The sequence below is a fragment of the Lipotes vexillifer genome, unplaced genomic scaffold, assembly GCF_000442215.2.
Source record: "Lipotes vexillifer unplaced genomic scaffold, Lipotes_vexillifer_v1.1 scaffold875, whole genome shotgun sequence".
In the NCBI taxonomy this organism is placed as follows: domain Eukaryota; kingdom Metazoa; phylum Chordata; class Mammalia; order Artiodactyla; family Lipotidae; genus Lipotes; species Lipotes vexillifer.
In genome coordinates this window covers 2,558,327-2,573,115 of record NW_006792177.1, presented here as the reverse complement: position 1 = coordinate 2,573,115, position 14,789 = coordinate 2,558,327, and the positions used below count along the sequence as shown (strand labels likewise).

General features: G+C 40.7%; 1 protein-coding gene across 1 annotated transcript in view; it reads right to left on the bottom strand.

Annotated features, from left to right (window-relative positions):
• The window catches only part of ATRN (attractin), a 174,272-nt gene that overhangs the window by 24,950 nt on the left and 134,533 nt on the right, over window positions 1-14,789 (bottom strand). The window contains exon 25 of the mRNA XM_007465407.1: window positions 4,012-4,073. Coding sequence (XP_007465469.1) covers window positions 4,012-4,073 — 62 coding nt within the window. The remainder of the gene's footprint in view (window positions 1-4,011; window positions 4,074-14,789) is intronic.

Genomic DNA, 14,789 nt, shown 5'->3' with positions numbered 1-14,789 from the left:
AAAAAAAAAAAAAAAAAAAAAAAAAACTTGTAGGAGAGGCCTCTAATTAGCCCTGTTCATCTTTGCATGTCAAATTACAGGTTCATTTGTATATGGGCTGCCCTTAAGTGCTAGACTGTTAAATAACTGCATTAAAGCGTGATTATGTGGTATAATAAAAACATGGGTAGGGTGGAGTCCAAGAAGAGGTGGACTATGGGGTGAATGTGCCAGAAGAAGACTTCTTTGAGTAGACAGGCTGGGTTCTGAAAGAGTAAGAATATGACAGGTCAGTGGGATCAGGTAAGCACCCCTGAGGCAAATGCAGAGGAGAACTATTTAAGTGGGTCACCCTCCCAAGCCCCGATGCTCACATGGCCAAAAAGGAAGGGGATGACAACTATCTTGGAGGGACTTATAATTTGGTGGAAGTCACAGTGCAAAGATTCAAGAAATATTGAATTTGCAAGAATACAGGAGGATTCATTGGTTCCACTCTGGAGGAACTGTGGAAGATGGTAGGTGTCAGTGAGTGAGCATAATAAAAAACTGTTGGGAGGGGTTGGAAAAGATTTTGAGATTTTAATTTTTCTGTGGTTCAGAGAGGGCAATTTCCTTTTGAAATCTATATTTCTGTGGAAAGAAGATACCTCCTTGTGAATGGGAGAAAGTGTAATCACATTTCCAGCATTCCATATTGCTGGCATTGCATCATTTAGGACAGAGCTCCAATGAGCTAAGATGGGCATACTCTGAAAAATAAAACAGAGAGTGAATTACTGGCCTAGTGGATGGTGTGGCTTTGGAGTTGAGGTAATTAATACCCTGCTTTCATTCACTGACAAGTTTCTATCCATATGGAAATATAGTAAAGCTACAATTCAAATAGATTCAAGAGAGATAAGGAACACCTAAAAATAAAAAAAAATAACAATAGATTAAATGCTCATGAAGAAAATATAGGAAAAAACTGACACATGTGCTTGGTGAAAAATACCATAAATGGGGTGAAAAGATGGTCCTAAACTTCATTAAGAAAAAGGTGAACATCCCAATAGAAATAAAAGCAAAGGATACAAACAGATAATTCAAAACAAGAACTATAAGGTATAAGAGATTAGTAAACATCACTTATAAATAAATACAAATTAAAACAAGGTACCAATGACACCTGACTGATTGGCAAAATTAAAAATAATGAAAAATAGTTAATGGTAGTAAGAGAAGGAGGCAGAAATAGTAAGAGAAATTACATTCCTGTTGTAGAAGTGTAAATTCATGCAACTGTTCTGAGGGGCTATTTGGTAGTGTTTTTTGCATTTTGATTTAGGATAAAAATTATCTCAGAGGTATCACAGAAAAATGCAAAGACACTGGCAATAAAAATTAAGGACGATCTGGGCTTCCCTGGTGGCACAGTGGTTAAGAATCCGCCTGCCAATGTAGGAGACGTGGGTTCGAGCCCTGGTCCAGGAAGATCCCACATGCCTTAAATCTGTGGTTTTTTTCGATATTGAGCTGCATGAGCTGTTTGTATATTTTGGAGATTAATTCTTTGTCAGTTGCTTCGCTTGCAAATATTTTCTCCCATTCTGAGGGTTGTCTTTTCGTCTTGTTTATGGTTTCCTTTGCTGTGCAAACCTTTTAAGTTTCATTAGGTCCCATTTGTTTATTTGTTTTTATTTCCATTTCTCTAGGAGATGGGTCAAAAAGGACACTGGGTACTGGTAATACCCTAGGGGGAAAAAAACTCTTGTCCTGGGTAGTGGTTACATGAGCATGTTCAATTTGTGATAATTCACTGAGCTAGACATTAATGGTTTCTAAGTGTTTCTGTAATTTTATATTATACTTCAATATATTTTTTTTAAAGAGAGAAGACAGATCCCATACAAGGAGTGGTTATTATAATGGCACTAACCTTCTCAATATTAATACTAGAAACAAGAAGAAACAGCAAAATGCCTTCTCAATACTTTTTTTTGGGCCATGGTGCGCAGCATGCGGAACTTCCCCGAACAGGGCTTGAACCCATGCCCCCTGAACTGGAAGCGTGGAATCTTAACCACGACCATCAGGGAAGTCTGCGCCTTCCAAATTTTAATGGAAGATGTTTCTAACCTAGAATTCTGTATTCGAATTTTCAATCAAATGTGAGGGTAAAATTAAAACATTTTCAGACAGGGAAGGTCATAGAAAAGTTACCTCCACACATACCTTTTCTCAGAAACTTCCTGGAGAATGTGCCCCAATATAAGGAGGGAATAAACAGGGAGACAAAGACATGGGATCGAGGAGACAGAGACTTTAATATAAGAGGAAGGCAAAAGAAATTCCTAAGACAACACTTGTGCAGCAGGCCTCAAAACAACTAGTGCACTTGGGAGCAGCAGGCTAGGGTTCTAGGGCAGAAATCTCCAAGAGAAACTAAAACCAGGAGAGTACTTGCTTGTGTTTGACCATACTGAGAGATTGTTCAGTTCTGTCAGAGTACAGGGGTATATCAGGGGTAGCTACATAGAAAACCAAACAATTAAAAACCCCAAATATGGCAAATATTACATTTAGGATAAGCAAAGAGTGATTCCCCCATCCAAAAAATGGGGAAGTATAATTATAGTTCAACTCAGCTGCAAACAGGAGTTTTTATGATTATAACAACATAAATAGGGACTCCTGATTTAGCCAAATATTGTGATGTAACTATATTACATGAGTGGGAGGAAGGGGAAGTTGTATGTGTTTATAGTGTGTGTGGGGGTCCTGGCGGAGGTAACATAAGATAATAAATCCTTCTACAGCAGGACATCAAAAGATAACTGAATTGAAAAACCAAGAAAAAGTGTAAGCCACTGACATGGATGCCTCTAACGGTTGAACATACTCAAAATCCATTAGGCAGAGCAAAACGCTAGGAAATTATGTTAATTAGGGTAAAACCTAGTGGGATTTGTCAGAAGATTGGGCAAAGAGTGGGTAAATTGAATAAGTTTACCCTATCTGTTCCAGCCATGAAAGAAAGTTATATTGTATCTAACTGCATAATTCCTTGTCTAATGTTGAAAATACTTTATGGTAATAATGACTGTGATATTAAGTTGTGAAATAGAAAGGAATGCAATGCTATAGATTTTAAAAAAATCAGCATTGGATTTTGAAATATATTGAATATCCATTTTTGCATTTATCTAAATTAAATAATTTTTCTCCTTTGGGAAAAAAAAGTATAAGCATGGAGAAGTAAAAAACAATTAAAATAATTTAAATGTGGACAGTGAAGATGGGAAGGTGTGGGGCAGGATGCTATCACTTTCTCTTTGCACTGTCACACTTTTTCAATTATGTGTAATAGTATTTTCTTAAAAATAAAATTAAACTGAAAAAAACCCTATAAAAACAAAAGAAATCTCAGGGCCTAACAAATCACTTTTAGCTTTAAAACTCTAGATAATCACCTGAAACATCTCGTGAACAAGAAGAAGCATATATGTAGCACACACCAGTAAGCATTATTATTTTTTTGCGGTACGCAGGCCTCTCACTGTTGTGGCCTCTCCCGTTGCGGAGCACAGGCTCCAGATGTGCAGGCTCAGTGGCCATGGCTCACGGGCCTAGCCGTTCTGCGGCATGTGGGATCTTCCCGGACCCGGGCACGAACCCGTGTCCCTGCATCGGCAGGCGGACTCTCAACCACTGCACCACCAGGGAAGCCCCAGTAATCATTATTAATTACATGTTATTTCAACCCCAAATCCTCCCCATATGAAGAGCTAAATTACCTACATTTGGTATAGGGTACATGAAAAGCTGCCTCAAAAAGCCAGAACATACAAACCAAATGTCTTCATTTGATCAGATTAGATTGAATTCACAGTATTGTAACTGACATGTAACTTTTCAGGAATACATAAAAAGTTAGTTTGATCAGTTGTGCAAACATAGGATTATTCATTTATCTTTTATGGGCTGATAATTAATGAAATTAAGTGCCTGAATCAAAAGAACAGATACAGTTTGTATAAGTGAAATTACCTGAAGAAGGTCACGAAGAACTGTACCAGGTCCATAAAATTGCTGTGCTGGGAGAAGGCAATCTGTGAAAGAAAAACACGTAGAGTGATTGGGTAATAAGATAGCACCATTAACTCAGCCTTCTCTTTGAAGCAGAAAGACATTAACGTTTCAAGAAGAGCTTAATGAAATTTTTCACTTGAGGAAAAGCACCTCATCCCTTTAGTTTTTCTTGCTTAATTGCCACACAAAAGTGATATTCTGAGACTCAACACAAACCCCTACTGTCCCCCTGCTCTTGACAGCAGATCTCAGTTTTTAGTCTGACCTCAAAGACTTCTCAGACTCCTGCTAATGACCCCAATGACAAGCAAGTCAGGTTACTTGCTACCTCCTTGTGCCCTTTTCAAGACAAAATACTCCCCTTGTTTGCTTCAAATTCCAATTCTTGGATCTACCGTCAGGTGGGCAGCTTCCTTTTGTGCCCTTCATCCCTTTGACACTTAATGTACTCACTTCAAGATAACATCCTTTTTTTAAAAAAAACCTTATCCCAAGTTTCACTACACTGAATATCACCTGACAATCAACGTAACACCAATTTGAACTTAAATAATTTTATACCAAGAATATTATAAAATCCCTAATGTAGTTCATCAAATCTAAGACACCATTAAAACAGGCATTATTTTGTGTACTATTAACACTGCCAGTTACACTATGACACACTGCTTTTAAAATCATTGTAAGATGTATCATGATTTCAGAGATATTAGACCATGAAAAAACGTGCACCTTAGAATTTATTAGTATGATAATTGTGTCCTTACTACCCTATGACACACATGGTACTAGCCAGATGTTATGGTGTGTTCTCTGCTTATTTAAAGGGACCACAGCCCTCCTTGGAGAGATAATGGTACTATAAATGAAACAATTATTGAATAAGATGGTAATTATTGAAATGAAGGCAATAAGTATGACAAGAGTCACATAAGTAAATGATTAGCATCTTCTTTTCCTAATCCCACCCTACCCCCCCCACCTACTCCTGTCAACTCCCATCCTACAGCAATGCAAGCAAAGTGCTACAGCCTAGGCCCCAGCACAGTAACAATTCAGCGCTTTGCACTCCTTTTATAGTCAGACTCACAGAGGCAGAAAAGAGGAGAAGCTTCCACTGCTTTTCTTTTTGATGCTCTTATTTTCTTTTTGACATTTAAATAAAGGTCCAATATTACCTTTTCAGGCCATAGAATATTATGGGGCATAGAATCTGAAGTTTTTGTATCCTCCCTCTAGCCACCATTTATAGTCAGGAATACAAAGATACATAGATTTGATATCATAGACAAGGAGAAACCATATTCTTTGCTTTCCTTCATTTATTATAGTAATCATCCTAAATAAGAAGTCTCCTTGAGAGAAGGAAAACTGCAGAATATGGCTACAGTCCTCACATAAAGGTTTTTAATAAAACTGGGGAAAAACAATTATATAAACGAGGTTACTCAGTCTTGAGGAATGAAGAATCCAGGTTACAAGACATAAAGAAGGAGAAGGAAACATTTTAGTGTATCCAATTCTATTTAGATTTTAAACTTTTAAAACATTAGTATGGGAGGAATCGGGAAGATGGCGGTAGAGTAAGACGCGGAGATCACCTTCCTCCCCACAGATACACCAGAAATACACCTACACGTGGAACAACTCCTACAGAACACCTACTGAACGCTGGCAGAAGACCTCAGACCTCCCAAAAGGCAAGAAACTCCACAAAAGAAAAAAGAATAAACAGAGACAAAAGGATAGGGACAGGACCTGCACCAGTGGGAGGGAGCTGGGAAGGAGGAAACATATCCACACAACTATGAAGCCCCTTGGCGGGCGGAGGCTGCGGGTGGCAGAGGGGGAAGCATCGGAGCCGCGGAGGAGAGCATAGCAACAGGGGTGCACAAGGCAAAGCGGAGATTCCCAAACAGAGGATCAGTGCCGACCGGCACTCACCAGCCCGAGAGGCTTGTCTGCTCACCCGCCGGGGCGGGCGGGGCTGGGAGCTGAGGCTTGGGCTTCAGTCAGAGTGCAGGGAGAGGACTGCGGTTGGTGGCAGGAACAGAGCCTGCAGGGGGTTAGGGCGCCACGGCTAGCCAGGAGGGAGTCGGGGAAAAGTCTGAACCTGCCGAAGAGGCAAGAGACTTTTTCTTCCCTCTTTGTTTCCTGGTGCGCGAGGAGAGGAGATTAAGAGCGCTGTTTAAAGGAGATGCAGAGACGGGCGCGAGTCGCAGCTAACAGCGCGGACCCCAGAGACGGGTATGAGACGCTAAGGCCACGGCTGCCGCCACCAAGAAGCCTGTGTGCGAGCACACATCACTATCCACACCTCCCTTCCGGGGAGCCTGTGCAGCCCGCCACTGCCAGGGTCCCGGGATCCAGGGACAACTTCCCTGGGAGAATGCACGGCGCGCCTCAGGATGGTGCAACGTCCCGCTGGCCTCTGCCGTCACAGGCTCGCCCCACATCTGCGCCCCTCCCTCCCCCCGGACTGAGTGAGCCAGAGTCCCCGAATCAGCTGCTCCTTTAACCCCGTCCTGTTTGAGCGAAGAACAGATGCCCTCTGGCGACCTACACGCAGAGGCAGGGCCAAATCCAAAGCTGAGCCCTTGGGAGCTGTGCGAACAAAGAAGAGAAAGGGAAATCTCTCCCAGCAGCCCCAGAAGCAACGGATTAAACCTCCACAATCAACTTGATGTACCCCGCATCTGTGGAATACAAGAATAGACAACAACTCATCCAAAATTGAGGAGGTGGACTTTGAGAGCAAGATTTATTATTTTTTCCCCTTTTCCTCTTTTTGTGAGTGTGTATGTGTATGCTTCTGTGGGAGATTTTGTCTGTATAGCTTTGCTGTCACCATTTGTCCTAGGGATCTATCCGTCCGTTTTTTTTTTTCTTTTTCAAAAAAATTTTTTCTTAATAATTAATTTTTATTTTAATAACTTTATTTTATTTTATCTTACTTTATATTATCCTCTTTGCTCTTTCTTTCTTCTTTCTTCCCTCCCTCCCTCCCTCCTTTCTTTCTTTGTTTCTTTCTTTGTTTCTTTCTTTGTTTCTTTCTTTGTTTCTTCTTTTTCTCCCTTTTATTCTGAGCCGTGTGGATAAAAGGCTCTTGGTGCTGCAGCCAGGAGTCAGTGCTGTGCCTCTGAGGTGGGAGAGCCAACTTCAGGACACCAGTCCACAAGAGACCTCCCAGCTCCACATAATATCAAATGGCGAAAATCTCCCAGATATCTCCATCTCAACACCAACACCCAGCTTCACTCAAGGAACAGCAAGCTACAGTGCTGGACACCCTATGCCAAACAACTAGCAAGACAGGAACACAACCCCACCCATTAGCAGAGAGGCTGCCTAAAATCATAATAAGGCCACAGATACCCCAAAACACACCACCAGACGTGGACCTGCGCACCAGAAAAACAAGATCCAGCCTTATCCACCAGAACACAGGCACTAGTCCCCTCCACCAGGAAGCCTACACAACCCACTGAACCAACTTTAGCCACTGGGGACAGAAACCAAAAACAACGGGAACTACAAATCTGAAGCCTGCAAAAAGGAGACCCCCAAAACAGTAAGATAAGCAAAATGAGAAGACAGAAAAACACAGAGCAGATGAAGAAGCAAGATAAAAACCCACCAGACCTAACAAATGAAGAGGAAATAGGCAGTCTACCTGAAAAATAATTCAGAATAATGATAGTAAAGATGATCCAAAATCTTGGAAATAGAATAGACAAAATGCAAGAAACATTTAACAAGGACCTAGAAGAACTAAAGATGAAACAAGCAATGATGAACAACACAATAAATGAAATTAAAAATACTCTAGAAGGGATCAGTAGCAGAATAATTGAGGCAGAAGAACGGATAAGTGACCTGGAAGATAAAATAGTGGAAATAACTACTGCAGAGAAGAATAAAGAAAAAAGAATGAAATGAACTGAGGACAGTCTCAGAGACCTCTGGGACAACATTAAACACACCAACATTTGAATTATACGGGTTCCAGAAGAAGAAGAGAAAAAGAAAGGGACTGAGAACATATTTGAAGAGATTATAGTTGTAAACTTCCCTAATATGGGAAAGGAAATAGTTAATCAAGTCCAGGAAGCAGAGAGAGTCCCATACAGGATAAATCCAAGGAGAAATACGCCAAGACACATATTAATCAAACTGTCAAAAACTAAATACAAAGAAAGCATATTAAAAGCAGCAAGGGAAAAACAACAAATAACACACAAGGGAATCCCCATAAGGTTAACAGCTGATCTCTCAGCAGAAACTCTACAAGCCAGAAGGGAGTGGCAGGACATACTGAAAGTGATGAAGGAGAAAAACCTGCAACCAAGATTACTCTACCCAGCAAGGATCTCATTCAGATTTGATGGAGAAATTAAAACCTTTACAGACAAGCAAAAGCTGAGAGAGTTCAGCACCACCAAACCAGCTTTACAACAAATGCTAAAGGAACTTCTCTAGACAAAAACACAAGAGAAGGAAAAGTCCTATAATAACGAACCCAAAACAATTTAGAAAATGGGAATAGGAACATACATATCGATAATTACCTTAAATGTAAATGGACTAAATGCTCCCACCAAAAGACACAGATTGGCTGAATGGATACAAAAACAAGACCCATATATATGCTGTCTACAAGAGACCCACTTCAGACCTAGAGACACATACAGACTGAAAGTAAGGGGATGGAAAAAGATATTCCATGCAAATGGAAACCAAAAGAAAGCTGGAGTAGCAATTCTCATATCAGACAAAATAGACTTTAAAATAAGGACTATCAGAAGAGACAAAGAAGGACACTACATAATGATTAAGGGATCGATCCAAGAAGAAGATATAACAATTGTAAATATTTATGCACCCAACATAGGAGCACCTCAATACATAAGGCAAATACTAACAGCCATAAAAGGGGAAATCGACAGTAACACATTCATAGTAGGGGATTTTAACACCCCACTTTCACCAATGGACAGATCATCCAAAATGAAAATAAATAAGGAAACACAAGCTTTAAATGATACATTAGAGGAGATGGACTTAACTGATATTTATAGGACATTCCATCCAAAAACAACAAAAGACACATTTTTCTCAAGTGCTCATGGAACATTCTCCAGGACAGATCATATCTTGGGTCACAAATCAAGCCTTGGTAAAATTAAGAAAATTGAAATTGTATCAAGTATCTTTTCTGACCACAACGCTATGAGACTAGATATCAATTACAGGAAAAGATCTGTAAAAATTACAAACACATGGAGGCTAAACAATACACTACTTAATAACGAAGTGATCACTGAAGAAATCAAAGAGGAAATCAAAAAATACCTAGAAACAAATGACAATGGAGACACGACGACCCAAAACTTATGGGATGCAGCAAAAGTTCTAAAAGGGAAGTTTACAGCAATACAATCCTACCTTAAGAAACAGGAAACATCTCGAATAAACAACCTAACCTTGCACCTAAAGCAATTAGAGAAAGAAGAACAAAAAACCCCCAAAGTTAGCAGAAGGAAAGAAATCATAAAGATCAGATCAGAAATAAATGAAAAAGAAATGAAGGAAATGATAGCAAAGATCAATAAAACTAAAAGCTGGTTCTTTGAGAAGATAAACAAAATTGATAAACCATTAGCCAGACTCAGCAAGAAAAAAAGGGAGAGGACTCAAATCAATAGAATTAGAAATGAAAAAGGAGAAGTAACAAATGACATTGCAGAAATACAAAAAGATCATGAGAGATTACTACAAGCAACTCTATGCCAATAAAATGGACAACCTGGAAGAAATGGACAAATTCTTAGAAATGCACAACCTGCCAAGACTGAATTAGGAAGAAACAGAAAATATGAACAGACCAATCACAAGCACTGAAATTGAAACTGTGATTAAAAATCTTCCAACAAACAGAAGCCCAGGACCAGATGGCTTCACAGATGAATTCTACCAAACATTTAGAGAAGAGCTAACACCTATCCTTCTCAAACTCTTCCAAAATATAGCACTCCCAAACTCATTCTACGAGGCCACCATCACCCTGATACCAAAACCAGACAAGGATGTCAAAAAGAAAGAAAACTATAGGCCAATATCACTGATGAACACAAATGCAAAAATCCTCAACAAAATATTAGCAAACAGAATCCAACAGCCCATTAAAAGGATCATACACCATGATCAAGTGGGGTTTATTCCAAGAATGCAAGGATTCTTCAATATACACAAATCAATCAACACCATATTAAAAAATTGAAGGAGAAAAACCATATGATCATCTCAATAGATGCAGAGAATGCTTTCAACAAAATTCAACACCCATTTATGAGAGAAACCCTGCAGAAAGTAGGCATAGAGGGAACTTTCCTCAACATAATAAAGGTCATATATGACAAACCCACGGCCAACATCATCCTCAATGGTGAAAAACTGAAAGCATTTCCACTAAGATCAGGAACAAGACAAGGTTGCCCACTCTTACCACTCTTATTCAACATAGTTTTGGAAGTTTTAGCCATAGCAATCAGAGAAGAAAAGGAAATAAAAGGAATCCAAATTGGAAAAGAAGAAGTAAAGCTGTCACTGTTTGCAGATGACATGATACTATATACATAGAGAATCCTAAAGATGCTACCAGAAAACTACTAGAGCTAATCAATGAATTTCGTAAAGTTGCAGGATACAAAATTAATGCACAGAAATCTCTGGCATTCCTATACACTAATGATGAAAAATCTGAAAGTGAAATCAAGAAAACACTCCCATTTACCACTGCAACAAAAAGAATAAAATATCTAGGAATAAACCTACCTAAGGAGACAAAAGACCTGTATGCAGAAAATTATAAGACACTGATGAAAGAAATTAAAGATGATACAAATAGATGGAGAGATATACCATGTTCTTGGATTGGAAGAATCAACATTGTGAAAATGGCTCTACTACCCAAAGCAGTCTACAGATTCAATGCAATCCCTATCAAACTACCAGTGGCATTTTTCACAGAACTAGAACAAAAAATTTCACAATCTATATGGAAACACAAAAGACCCCGAATAGCCAAAGCAATCTTGAGAACAAAATATGGAGCTGGAGGAATCAGGCTCCCTGACTTCAGAGTATACTACAAAGTTACAGTAATATGGTACTGGCACAGAAACAGAAATACAGATCAGTGGAACAGGACAGAAAGCCCAGAGATAAACCCATGCACATATGGTCACCTTATCTTTGACAAAGGAGGCAGGAATGTACAGTGGAGAAAGGACAGCCTCTTCAATAAGTGGTGCTGGGAAAACTGGACAACTACACGTAAAAGTATGAGATTAGATCACTCTCTTAACACCATATACAAAAATAAGCTCAAAATGGATTAAAGACCTAAATGTAAGGCCAGAAACTATCAAACTCTTAGAGGAAAACATAGGCAGAACACTCATGACATAAATCACAGCAAGATCCTTCTTGACCCACCTCCTAGAGTAATGGAGATAAAAACAAAAATAAACAAATGGGACCTAATGAAACTTCAAAGCTTTTGCACAGCAAAGGAAACCATAAACAAGACCAAAAGACAACCCTCAGAATGGGAGAAAATATTTGCAAATGAAGCAACTGACAAAGGATTAATCTCTAAAATTTACAGGCAGCTCATGCAGCTCAATAACAAAAAAATAAACAACCCAATCCAAAAATGGGCAGAAGACCTAAATAGACATTTCTCCAAAGAAGATATACAGACTGCCAACAAACACATGAAAGAATGCTCAACATCATTAATCATTAGAGAAATGCAAATCAAAACTACAATGAGATATCATCTCACACCAGTCAGAATGGCCATCATCAAAAAATCTAGAAACAATAAATGCTGGAGAGGGTGTGGAGAAAAGGGAACACTCTTGCACTGCTGGTGGGAATGTGAATTGGTTCAGCCACTATGGAGAACAGTATGGAGGTTCCTTAAAAAACTACAAATAGAACTACCATATGACCCAGCAATCCCACTACTAGGTATATACCCTGAGGAAACCAGAATTCAGAAAGAGTCATGTACCAAAATGTTCATTGCAGCTCTATTTACAATAGCCAGGAGATGGAAACAACCTAAGTGCCCATCATCGGATGAATGGATAAAGAAAATGTGGCACATATATACAATGGAATATTAGCCATAAAAAGAAACGAAATTGAGCTATCTGTAATGAGGTGGATAGACCCAGAGTCTGTCATACAGAGTGAATTAAGTCAGAAAGAGAAAGACAAATACCGTATGCTAACACATATATATGGAATTTAAGAAAAAAAAATGTCATGAAGAACCTAGGGGTAAGACAGGAATAAAGACACAGACCTATTGGAGAACGGACTTGAGGATATGGGGAGGGGGAAGGGTGAGCTGTGACAGGGCGAGAGAGAGGCATGGACATATATACACTAACAAACGTAAGGTAGATAGCTAGTGGGAAGCAGCCGCATGGAACGGGGATATCAACTCCGTGCTTTGTGACCGCCTGGAGGGGTGGGATAGGGAGGGTGGGAGGGAGGGAGACGCAAGGGGGAAGAGATATGGGAACATATGGATATGTATTACTGATTCACTTTGTTATAAAGCAGAAACTAGCACACCATTGTAAAGCAATTATACTCCCATAAAGATGTAAAAAAAAAAAAATTAAAAACAAAACATTAGTATGTCCTCAGTGTTTTAAAGAAATCCACGAGGTGATTTTATACTCACTGTAGGGTGCCAAAAAATCTGGATGCTAATGACACCTTCTGGAGACCCATCCGGTGTCTGAGTGCCCTGTGCCACATAACACTCCTAAGGGCATATGGGATCCCAACCATTAGCCTGATTTCTTGCTAAAGTAAAGCCACACCACATTCAGGCCCAATTTAAAATCATAAAGAATCTACATAGGGCTTCCCTGGTGTCGCAGTGGTTAAGAATCCACCTGCCAATGCAGGGCACACGGGTTCAAGCTCTGGTCCAGGAAGATCCCACGTGTCGCGGAGCAACTAAGCCCATGAGCCACAATTACTGAGCCTGCGCTCTAGTGCCCATGAGCCACAACTACTGAGCCTGTGTGCCACAACTACTGAAGCCTAGAGACCGTGCTCTGCAATGAGAAGCCACCGCAATGAGAATCTCCCGCTCGCCGCAGCTAGAGAAGACTCAACGCAGCCAAAAATAAGATATAAATAAATAAATAAATAAATGTATTAAAAAAGAACCTATATAAACTTGCTGCCAGTGTGGCTGGTCCCCAAGACTCACATTACTCTAAAAGTGTTTTTGTTGAATGTTTATCATGTAAGTCTCCAAAGTTACAAGGTTTCAAAGAGAAGCAAAGGTTCTCTTTTCTTCCTTCAGAAAATGTGTGGAATTTATATTAGCTATATAATTTTACAGAGCGAGAGCAGTAGTTACAAGCTCTTTTCAAATCAAATCCCTGTCTTGGAGTATTTCTGCCAACATTTCTTTTCTACCCTCCCCGTGGAGAAAACCCCTCTGCTACTGTGAAACTCCGACTGACCGTGACAAATGATCGCTTAGCACCATTCGATGAAAAGGTGGCCCTGGAATTCTTCTGGTTCCCTGTTTGGTTCTTGCTACCTTACACAGGACGGGAAGCCTTGCCTTATGTCCTGGGCACTGGGGTGGGTGTAATTAGGAAAAGATAACTGGGTGTGGGAAAGCCAGGTGTGTTGTTTCCTTTAAATAAAGTTTGCTCCACAGCTGGGGCATTTTCACTTCCTCAAGGTAAAACAGCAGATGAACCCAAAGGGGATCAAGACGATGGACAAGAAGATGCCCAGGAAGGTGAAGGAGTCCTCCAGAACCCCGAGCCTGCAGACAGGGCAGCCTCCAATGACAACCATGGAACTGGCAGGGTGCCGGGTGACATTTTGACTGTGGATGTTGTAGACCCTGGGGTGGTGGGTGGGTAACCCTGTGAGGAGGTAGGGGTTGGGCGGCGGCTGGGAAGGTGCCGTAGCGTTGTGGGCTACGCACAAAGTAGCCCTGGCCACCCTACAGGTTGTAGGCGGGAGGCTGCTCCTGCAGCAGGGGCTTGTGCTTCATGGCGGACGGCGCCCACCGCGCCCAGCCTGGTTCCCGCTCGCGCCCCCGCTCCCTTTCGGACTCGGCTCCGGCTCGGACTCACGGGGACTCCCAGCAGCAGATCTTCCCCAGGGGTGCATGTGGGGTGAGGAAGTGGGGGTAGAGGAAGATGGCCTGGCCCAAACCTCGAAACCAGGAAATGGAAGGAAATGAAGGAAATGGAGAGGATGTTTTAGAGTTTTGAAAGTACAAAGAAATAAGGAGTAACTGCACGGTAGGCCTTGGTGAGGCTCTGAAGTACCAGCGATTATTCTGCACACAACCTGTCACATATGGGAGTGAGGACAGCTGCCTTCAAACCTCATGGCCATGGGCCAGGGTACCAGGAGTAGCAGTCAGTGAATGAAAATCTCTGGACTCAGTTAAGCCCTGAGGTTTCTGCATGTCTCTGAGGGAAGGGGACGGGGCTCTGTGCATACAGGTTGAGAATGAATTTCATCAACTATGGTGGGTATAGGCTGAGCCCAAGCTGACTGTAAAAATAAGTGAATATGACACTTATTATACTCAACTGCCACAAAACACTGGTGTTTTGCATCTATACGTACAATCCACAAAGCAGTTACAAATGAATGAATGAATGAAT